This window comes from Sciurus vulgaris, assembly GCF_902686455.1.
Source record: "Sciurus vulgaris genome assembly, chromosome: 3".
In the NCBI taxonomy this organism is placed as follows: Eukaryota; Metazoa; Chordata; class Mammalia; order Rodentia; family Sciuridae; genus Sciurus; species Sciurus vulgaris.
Genome location: NC_136463.1, coordinates 125,119,694 through 125,130,615, shown reverse-complemented (window position 1 = coordinate 125,130,615; position 10,922 = coordinate 125,119,694). Strand labels below are relative to the sequence as shown.

General features: G+C 47.5%; 1 protein-coding gene across 1 annotated transcript; it reads left to right on the top strand.

Moving 5' to 3' along the window:
• Nucleotides 1-2,250: 2,250 nt before the first annotated feature.
• LOC306655756 (sperm motility kinase 2B-like) lies at nucleotides 2,251-3,720 on the top strand (the record flags this gene model as incomplete). Its single annotated transcript, XM_079130378.1, has 1 exon — nucleotides 2,251-3,720. The coding sequence occupies one exon, from the start codon at nucleotides 2,251-2,253 to the stop codon at nucleotides 3,718-3,720; it is 1,470 nt and encodes a 489-aa protein (XP_078986504.1).
• Nucleotides 3,721-10,922: the final 7,202 nt, after the last annotated feature.

The window sequence follows — 10,922 nt, the reverse complement described above, 5'->3', positions numbered from 1 at the left end:
GCTGGGATCACAGGTGTGCGCACTGCACCCAGTGTCTTTTAAAATTTTTCACTCACTTCCCACTCTGGTCTTACAGACATTTCTCTCACTTCCCATTCTTGATGGAGCACCTTATTATAGTCTTGAAGTAATTATAATCAGGATTATTTTAGAATCCCATCAGTCTGTCTGTAGGCATGGGGCTAGAATTCCTCCAACTCGTCCTAAAGCACCACATTTTCAGAACTGCCGGGCAAAATGATCCCTGAAGAAATAGATTGTCACTTCTCCTCCCTCTACTCTTCTTTAAATTCTACCTTTACTGATAAAGAATCTTAGAGATGGAGAGCAGACCTTCCCTTTCCCTCAAACATAAAGAACTTCCCTACATCTAATTTAAAATTCTGAAATAGAAATCAGATGTATTTTATGTCTTATCATCCTTGAAAATGGAGACCACTAGGCCATCTTATTTTTTTTTAGAAAGGAAAAAGTTACTCTGGTTAACAAGTGGGTATGGTGGATTTATTTAGATTTTTCTTAGTGAAGAGAGGGTTGTGAGGATTTATAGTATTTAAAACTTGTTCAGCAAGCAGAAGAACATAGAAAAACAGTGGTTTATAAATATTGTAGTCCCATCACTCAAAAATTCATGGAAATATTCATGAATATCAGGGTCCGATCTTACAATTCTGACCGGGATAGACAACCAGCTTCAAGGTCAAGGGGATAGAACTGATGTAGGAATCAGGGACAGAAATTCTAGGCCTTGTTTTCTCTACCTATGATGAGAATTCAAATTCTTCTACATCTGCAGCAACTATGTGTAAACTTAAGGTTTTCATTTAAAAAATCCTTACAAGTAAATTAAACAACAATCACATTCAGTACCTCAGGATGCCCAGGAAGCCCAGTGTAAGTGAACCTGAAGACCGATCAACAGAGTTTGCTCAAAGAAAAAAACGGAGAGAAGAAAGATCTTTGTTGTTGTTGTTGTTGTTGTTGTTGTTGCCATTGTCGCTGCTGTTGTTATTTGTAATGAAAAGATCTGCAGTGACCTGAGCAACTTCGCTAGACACTGTCTTCACAAACAAGCCTAAAACACAAAAGGGAAATTTGGGAGCCTAGGGAAGTACTTCAGCTGTAGAGCACTTCCCTGATGTGCCTGAGGCCCTGGGGTCAATGGACAGTATGTCCAAAGAACACAAAATGAAACAAAGGAAAAGCAGGGCATGAGAGAATGTGCCCAACACTTCGCCCCTCACATCAGGACAGCCACAAGGCACTTCGACCTTGGACCTGCCAGTTTCCAGAATGCGGGAAGGGGATTTCTATCTTTAATCAATCACCCAGTCCAAGGGGTTTTGTTAATAGCAGCAGGAAGGGACCCTGGTGTGTGGCAACACCTCCTTTCCTCTCCTTATGAGGTGGACACTTTTGCTGGTTCTGGGATTGTCTGCTTCTGTACTGGATCCCTCATCCTTTTGAACATATCAATGCACCGCCTTCTGTGTGCTCCAGGGTTTCTAGGGAGAAATCTGATGAGAACCTTGTGGGGAAATGATGATGAAAGCTCCCTCCCTCTCAACCCCACAGATGTTAATGCCTAGCTTCAGAGCATCTTAGGGAGCAGAGCATTCTGTGATAGCATTCCAACGCAAGTGGGCCCCGATCGCCATGAGGTGGAAGACAGGGGAATTGAATATGTTGAGTATAGACATGATGAGGTCTTTAAAATCTGAAAGTTATTACAGATTTTCAGGCAGCAAATGGAAAGACCATTGAAACCTCCAACCGTCATCTCTAAACATGTAAATATCAGTCTCCAGGACAAACGGACACAGAAAGCTTCCTGGGTCCTTCCTTCTTATTATCATGCAAGTCCAAAGGGTGCAGGAGGCCCCAGAGTGAGATGAACGTGGGGGCTATGCCCAGGCTTGACTTGGTCATTTCTTGCTCTGACCTCACAAGGAGCCACTGTGAGGTCACCTCAAACCCCTGCTATATAAGAGAGTGGCTGAGGGTGGGCTTTGTCCATTAAGTACAGGAAGCTCTTGGTGGTGACCTGTCGGACTCCCAGGTAGTTAGTGCGTTTGGTGGTTGGTGGTCGGTGGTTGGTGTTTGCGGTGGTTTGCTGTTGGTTTTTTGATTTGGGTATTTTGTTTGTTTGTTTGTTTTGTGTTTTGCCTTTTGTTTGTTGGTTTTGGTGTTTTGTTTGGGTTTGTTATTTTTTTTTTTAGATAGCATCCTCAGTTGGCATTCCGGCTTAGGATGCTCAGAGAGTGTAGTGAGAATAGTGTAGAGGCGCAGGGGCCTGGCTCCTGCTTCGAGTCGGCCCTCACCGACCATTATTGTGTCCTGAGGCCCATTGGGGAGGGGAGCTTCAGCCAGGTGGTACTGGCCCGCCACCTCCTGACCGGGGTCAAGGTGGCGGTGAAAATCGTGCCCAAGACAGAGGGGCAGGAGACTGTGCTCCGCGAACGGGAATGGTTGATGTCCCTGGAACACCCAAACATGATCCAGCTCTTCCAGGTCATCGAGACCACCCGCAATATGTACCTGGTCATGGAGTACGCGGAGGGGGGGCAGCTCCGGCTTCGCATCCCGCGGGAAGGTGGCCTACCGGAGGTGAAGGTCCGCAGGGCGTTCAGGGAGATGGTGCAGGTCGTTCATTACTGCCACCAGAAGGGTGTGGCGCACCTCGACCTCAAGCCAGAGAACTTCGTGGTGGATGCCAGGGGCCACTTAAAGCTCATCGACTTTGGCCTGAGCCTCAGCATCACGCCTGGGCAGCAGCTGACCGGGTTCAGGGGCACTCTCCTGTACCTCGCCCCTGAAATCATCCAGCGCAAGGGATTCGAGGGCCCCCCTGCAGATGTCTGGAGCCTGGGCGTCACTCTTTATTTCATGCTCACGGGGAGGAGGCCGTTCATGGCGAGCACCAGTAAGGGGCTGCTGGATCTGGTCTTGCAGGCAAGTTACGACATCCCCCCACATGTGTCCCAGGGGGCTCGCAGCCTCATTCGGAAACTCCTGACGGTGGACCCCAAAAGGAGGCCCACCCTAGAGCAGGTCATGGGGCACCCATGGCTGAGTCAGGGCGAGGACCCGTCACCCAGTCGTCCCAGCCAGCCACTCCCCAAGCGGCCCGACCCCGCCATCATGACCATGATGTTTGACATGGGTTTCGACCCGTACAACACCTGGGTGTCCCTGGCCAACCGCCAATTCGATGAGGCCATGGCCACTTACCTTCTCCTAAAGCACCAAAGAAGCCAGGGGGCGGGCTGCCCGCTCCAGACAAAGCCTGTGCGTCGTCGGGTGGCTGGGCCTCGCCCAGGGCCCTCGGTGGATCCTCCCAGTGTCCACCCCAACAGGTGCACCAGTGAGCCTGCCCTTCTCTTGCCCCGTGAGCTGCAGCAGCCCGAGGAGGCCAAACCCTCAGGTCAGAAGGACACTGCGTGCGCCAGCGTACCGGCCATTCCTCTGCGCTTCCTCCACGAGAAGACACCCGCCCACAGGCTAGCCTCCCAGCAGGACTCTGGGCCCAGCCCTGGTAGGCTGGTAGCAGGAGGAGACAGCTCGGTCTCCCAGGGCACCTCTACGGGGCCAGCCCACGACAGAGGCAGGTGCTGGAGGCGTGTCACCAGGAGGATCGCCACCTGCCTTCGTCGACTCTGCTGCTGCCTTCCGTGCGTCCACCGGCCCGCTCGGAGAACAAGCGTGGCTCCGGCGGACTGAGGCCACAGACCCCCTAGGCTCCCCAATAGAGTGGTTCCAGAGACCGTGCCCACGTGACACAGCCCGATGGACAGCCAGAGGACCCCGAGCTCTGAGCATCCCTCCATCACCAAGCGGACTCGCTTCTCGGACTGGATTCCACCCGGAAGCGCATCGCAGTGCTCCAGGCCACCCCCTCCTGCCAGAGACCTCAGAGACCTTTCCCGAGGACGCTTCCCCCTGTCCTGCTCTTCTCTGCCATCGCAGAGATGTTTCTTAATAAATTTGTTTACCTTAAATTGTGAAATACGATTGATGTTCCAATGTTTTCTTTAAAAACAGGTTTAGAACAGGAGGAGGAAGGAAAAAGGAGGGAGGCCTCAGGGCAAGGGAAGGACCCAGCAGCCACCCTTGTCCAAGGTCTGGACCGAGGTGCTTCCGCGGACCCGTTCAGTGTCAGTGGAGACTCCTGCCCCTTGAACCAGTGTAGAACGGGACTCACCTTGTGCTAGTGTAGATGGGGGACTCTCTTGTCTTAATTTTATTTGAGCTGATTGCTTTGGCGGCAAAGAATCCCTCCACCCCCCCCACCCCGTCTTCAGGCCCCTCCCTGAGGTGTGTGCAGAGGGTGGGTGGCAGCTGTTGGAGAAGGGGCCTTGGAGACTCCAGAGTGTTCTGTGGCATCATCCCCATATTCCAATGTGCAGGCAAGCGAGAGGTGGGTCAGTGGTATGGGTGGGCCTGCCAGCAGCGGTGACTGGGTGCTTCAGCACCCATTGTTGTTGTCGTTGCTCCTGCTGCTGCTCCTTGAGTTAGTTTTAATGAATAGAGCTTCAGTGACCTCTGATGTGGTCTAGCATTTATACCATCAGAGATTTCAAATTGGTGGATGGAATATGGCATAGAAAATAAGTATGATTCAATTTTCCAATTTGGTCAAAGACATGAATCTACAGACTAAAATAGCTTAGGAAACTTCAGTGGGCCTAACTCAGAGAAACCCACTCATACCCACAGACATGGGCAGCCCTTACACACTAGGAATGAAGGAAAATTCCTGCAGTTGACTGGGAGCAAATGAGAGTTTGTGAATAGATATGGAAGCATGGAAATGACTGTGGAGTTCTTATCAGAAATTACGCAAGGCAGAAGGCAATAAAAATAACATTTCTGAAATCCCTAAAGGAAAATCATACTAAAAATCAAGATTTGACCTTTAGAAAAATTTCTCAGGAAGAAAAGTAAAATAAATATAATTTCATAGAGAGAAAATCTAGGGGGACTAGGAAAAGGTGATACCACAGACATATGATTGTATGGCTGGATGAAGAATAATTACAGGACCAAATTCAACACCTAATGATAAAATCTCTCAGGTATGTAGAAGCAGGGAGTGTTATGGATTAAATTATATCCCTGGAAGAAAGATGTAGGTGCAAAACTCCACACTGAAGGAAAAGTTGTTTTCGTTGTTGTTATTGTTTTCATAAATAACATTATTATGGTGTGAATACCTAAGATGAGGTCATTGGGGCTATGTTGAGCTCATGGTTCAGCCTGGCTTGCATCCTCATAGTGGGGTGGACTCTTGGTTTGGTGTGGACTCTTGGCTTCCTTATAAGGAGAGCAGGGCAAGTTTTGATTGTGTGATTTATGTCATGCTATGACTATCTTCTCTTCTAATTTATGTTTGTGGTAAAACATTTGATTCTTATACCTCTCACTTTGCGTATATCCTATAGATTTTTCTTTGTGGTTCCCACTGGGAGTTCCATTTAACAGGAGAAAGGGACACCATCCAGATGTGAATCTGCATCAGGGCAACTTCAGTAGTGTAGAGAATGCTGCTGCTGTGTCTCTCCATCCCCATTCCCTCAGCTGCTGATGTCACAACGTTGCATACATACGTACTGTGTGTCTAATACCATAGAATACAGTTGAGGTTTTCTGCCGCCTTATTCTCTTATATCTTGTAGAAAACAAAAGTGTCCCTAGCTTTTATAATTGTCATGAATTTGCTTTAGCAGAGATCTTTCTGCCTTCATGGAGATCTGAGAGTTCCTAATTGGGTGTCCTTTGTGTCAACCTTAAGAACCCCCCCCCCACAATCTAGTGGGGACCAACTCTCTGGGCTCTTGTTTACCAGGTGCTGTGGTTGGAATGTATGTATCTCTCCAAAGTTTTCTGTTGATGCTTCAGCCTCATTGTAAAGGCATTGAGAGGTGGACCTTGAGGAGGTGGTTAGGCCATAAGGCTCCAACTCCAGGAATTAGATGTGTACCTTACAGTGCTTCTCCCACGTGGGCAAGGACCTGTTTCACTTACCAGCAAAGCCCCCCTACCCATCACACACACACACACACACACACAGAATTATATTTGTCAAGCTGGACATGGTGGTGTATGGCAGTGTTTTGTTTTGTTTTTTAGGTTCTAGGGATTGAATCCAGAGGCACTTAACCACTGAGCCACATCCCCAAACTTTTTTTTTTTTTTATGTTTTCTTAGAAAGAGGGTCTCACTGAGTTGCTAAGTGCCTCGCTAAGTTGCTGAGGCTTGATTTGAACTCCACATCCTCTGGCCTCAGCCTCCTGAGCCTCTGGGATTTGAAGGGTTTGCCACTGTGCCCAGCTGCATGGCAGTGTTTTAATTACTTCTTCATCACTGTGGCCCTGACACCCAACAAGAAAAACTGAGGGGAGGAAAAGTTTACCTGGGGATCACAGGTCAGAGGTCTCAGACCACAGATGGCTGACTTAATTGCTCTGGGCCCAAGGTGAGGCAGCCCATGATGGGGGATGGGCCCAGCAGAGGAAGGCTACTCCTCTGAGGGCAGTAAAGAGGTAGAGGCAGACCCAGAGACAGAAAGAGGGTGGGGCAGTGGTCACAGGGATGAAGCACCCTTCCAGGGCATGAGCCCAGTGACCCACCTCCTCTAGTCATGCCCTACTTGCCTACAGTAATCAGACAGTCAGTCCATTCAATGTAGGATGGATGGACTGATAAGGTTACAGCTCTCCCAACCCCACCAGTTCACTTCTGAATTTTCCTGCACTAGAACAGGAGCCTATGCAGGGGACACCTCACATCCAAACCGTAACAGGCTGTAATGCTTTCAACTTGTGACACGAAGGCAGGAGAATCACACATTGAAGCCCCACCTGAGCAACTCTGAGACACTGTCTTCAACAAACAAACAAACAAGTGTAAAAACAAAAAGGAAATTTGGGAGGTTAGGGAAGTACCTCATCTGCAGAACATGCAGAACTTTCCTGACATCCCCAAGGCCCTGGGTTCAATGGCCAAAAAAACCCCCAAAAACAAAAAAACAAAAACAAACAAAACAAAACAAAACAAAAGCTCAGTTTGAGAGAAAAGGGGATTTATTGGCTTTTTGTGTGTAACCGAAACCAATAGATTAACCTATGTTATTACAACTTCTCCCTCCCTCTCCCCGTCACCATTCTGTAGGACTTGCCTGATCTTCAGGCTGCCTGCAGGCTTCCTCATGTCACAAAAACAAGGTGACCTTGCAGCTTAAACTTTCTAGCTTAACTTGAATATCATAGAAAAGCCCCTAAATAATCCTGCGAGGTTCACATATTCTCTGTAACGATCACTGAGACTAAAGAGATGGTGTTCCATACTTGACTCAGCCTGGATTGTGTGTCTACTACCGAGAAGGGAAGGAACAGGACACCATCAAGTACACTCCAGTTGACCATACGGAGTGGAGAAGCCACAGTTCCCCTGAGGAAGTGATGCCGGTTGACTCAACAAGTTCAGGCAAATACCCACCAAATCCTCACATTCCAATGTCACACAATGAGCAGGGCACATTCTTTACAACAGGATTCTGCAGGCAGGCAGAGTTGGCATGAGACCAGTCAGGTTTGCCATTCTTGGACTAGATGATCTCCAACATCCTATTTTATGACTTTAAGCTGTGCTTGTAACATATTGTCTAATAGTAGAATTTTTCTGAATAATTCCTTGAATGCCAAGGGTTGACAGAGGAGATATTTAAGTTGTTTGGTGACCTTCAAACACACTTAACCTGAGAGGCATGTCTCAGTAGAGCTGTGTCACATCAGGAGGACCACCCTGAACTCTTCTGGAAGAGTTCCTGCCCACAGTCTGCTGAGAACCCTGTTCTCAGCCTCTTATAGCCCAGACCATTGGTCAGGGTCCCTAACTGACAGCATTTGACTAAAAAAAAAGACTTGAACTCCTCAGAAGTTATCTTAGGAATTAGAAGTAAAATACAGAGAGGAAAATTCCAGTGCCTTGTGGTCCTAAGGCATATGGTTCTGGGGAAATGGAGCATAGGCGGACCTTGTATAGGTAAGCAAGGGGGAGGCTGGTTGGGAATGAATAAAACATGTTGAAACAGACACCGAGGAATGGACTAAGACCTGGTGTTGGGAAAGAAAGAGGAAGGTGAGTGCACTGTGGCTACATATCCAGCCTTGTAAACCCTGGGCTGTGCCCATGGAGGGCTACTCTGAGAGCTTATCTGTCCTTCAGACTTTGGCCCTGTGAGGTGTGAGAAAGAGTCATCCTACTTAGGGTGACCCTAGGGATGGGAGTTCTCAAGGCGGTAGATGTTCTGACAAGTGCACTACAGACTTGAGGAGGGACTTGAGGGCAGTGCTGCTGGAAGCAGTCGGACTGTGAGAATGCAGTGGACCACGAGGCCTTCAGGGAGGAGTCAAGCTGAGGGAGCTGGACCGGTTGGGGCTGGAATGAGAGGGAAGGGAGAAGGGCCCCTCGGTGTCATAGGAGAAGAGAGCAGGAGAGTGAAGCACTTTCAGCACTCAGAGAAGGAACTAGGGACTCTACCAGATGCATGATTTTTCTATTATTCTGCTATTAGGCTGAATTTCTGCCATTGCAGAGAGGGCTAGAAAGCAAGGTATACCAACTTTGTGGAGGCAGAGTGACCTGTGAGCTGGTGCCTGTGATTCTCAGTCACTGGCTAGTTGACTTGTCTAGTCCTTTAATTTGCTTCTGATCATGAAACCACCAGGGTGCAGGGACCCTCTTCATTAGGTAAGCATCTACCTGTCCTACAGACATCTTTGAAGAGCGAAAAACAAACAAACAAACAAACAAACAAAAAAACCCATCTTGGAAAGGGCATTCAGCTTACTGCAGATGAGGAAAATTAAATCTGGGCTTCCCGATCCTATATTTATGTGTTTGGTCATTAGTATAATTCTGGCTGTAACTAATAGAAACCACTTCATTTATAAAATTTATTCCACAAATATTGTTGAGAGTGCTTGACCCTGGAGCTCCAGGGGAAAGACCAATATAAACAAGAAAGCCATCAACCAAATAAAGCCATAACTGCAACTTGCAGTCTATGAAGAATAAGAATAGGATACTGTGACAAAATATTGAGGTAGAGAGGAAGAACAAGTTTAGACTGGGTGGATAGGTAAGGTCTCTGAAACACTTGACATTTAAGCTGAAACCTAAGTGATAAGGAGGTGCACTTTGGGGGAAGGGGACTTCAGGTTGTGGAAATACCTTGTAGAAAGGCTGTAAGAAGGAAAACACATGGGTCAGGGCTTAATAAACAAGGGGAATGGGGGCCAAAAATGATGGCTGAAAGGGGGTCCAGATCACATGGAGTCTTGAGGACTGTCATAACAAAACACCCCAAAACTTGGAGGCTTAAAGTAATAAACATTATCCTTGAAGTTTCTATGGGCCAGGAGTTTGGGAGCAGCTTAGCTGAATACTCTGGCTTAGTTTCTTATTAGGTTTTAGCCAAATCTGAAGGCTTGACTGGGGTTGGAGGATCCACTTCAAGGCGGATCACTCATGTGTCTGGCAAGAGGCCCTGGCAACTCTCAACTTGGCCTTTCCATAGCCTGTCCTCAGGACATGGCTGTTGGGTCACTCCAGAGTACGTGAGATACAAGACAGCAAGGTGGCGTGGCAGTACCTTTTAGGAAATGGCATCAGAAGTCACGCCATCATTCCATCCATTCTAATTTTGTTAGTTTGGCCCACATTCTGGGGCTTGGGGTAGAGGGAGGAAAGTTGGTCTTCACTATTTAAAGGGAAGAGAGTCAGAGAATGTGTGGCTACATTTTAAAAGCAACACCTAGTCCCTGGGAAGAGGTTGTTCAAGCAGAATCAAGGGCTTTGTTAGAAGGCTACAGGGGGCACAGGTAAACCTATGGCAGGCACAATTGAAGGTGGACCTCAGCCAGGGCTGAACCCAGGAACTGGGGGCTGTCAGAACACTTAACCATTTATCTCTGGGTCTTTCTGTTATTTTCCTTTCTCTTCAGGTTGACTTTCTTGCTTCTCCTGTCCACATGGCCGCACGTGATATACATCTCCCACCCTTACAGTGTGCTCTGGAGCTCGCAGTATGTACACAGACCAAGTTCTTGGACTCAATTTCAAATTTCCGGAACAGAGATGTTGGTTAGGCCTTCCCCTCAGGTCCAATCAGCTGTGGCCGGGGTGGTGGGATGTATAGAACAAACATGGCTTCCAGCAGCTCCCCCTGTGGGAGGGAGTGAGGAAGGGAGTTTCCTGAGCAAGGGAGTGCTGATCAGCGCTTAGTGTGTCTACTTCAGCCTTCAGTCTTGTCACTTTGTCATTTCATTCCTCACAGGCAATAGATTTTCTAAAAGTGGTACGTGGTACGTGAAGTGAACGAGGCTTTGATCATGGGAATTTTGAAAGTGTAGTAGATCTTGCTTGTTAAAATAGCCCCAAGAAAGGACTCATGAAGCATTTTATGGGGCGCTTTTGGAGACTGTTAAATAAAATGGTTTAGTTATAAAACAGTTGGAGTTAATCAGTTGAATAAAAATATGAGGGTTGTTTCAATGAGTTGGCTAGTGTAAGTCTTATTAAAATTAGAAATAGGAGCCCAATACTAGCTGTGAGACAGAGTGTAAACAAAGATCTCAGTAATCATATCAAAGTGGTTCCCAGGGCAACCTACCAGTGAAAGGCAGGAACTTTTATTTTGGAATAGCTACTGCAGAAAATGAGGGCATCAAAGACTAAGTTCTGATGCTGTAATTGTGGCTGCTTTCAGGCAGGGACTTCCATTTCTCTGGCAGGGAGGTCAGGATGGTAGGCAGTTTTGTTGACTATATCTATAGTTGCAGGAAGGTAACATGACAAGGTGCAGCCTATGACATCAGACTCAGAAGTCACTTAATCCTCCCCAAATGCCTTCCCCCTAA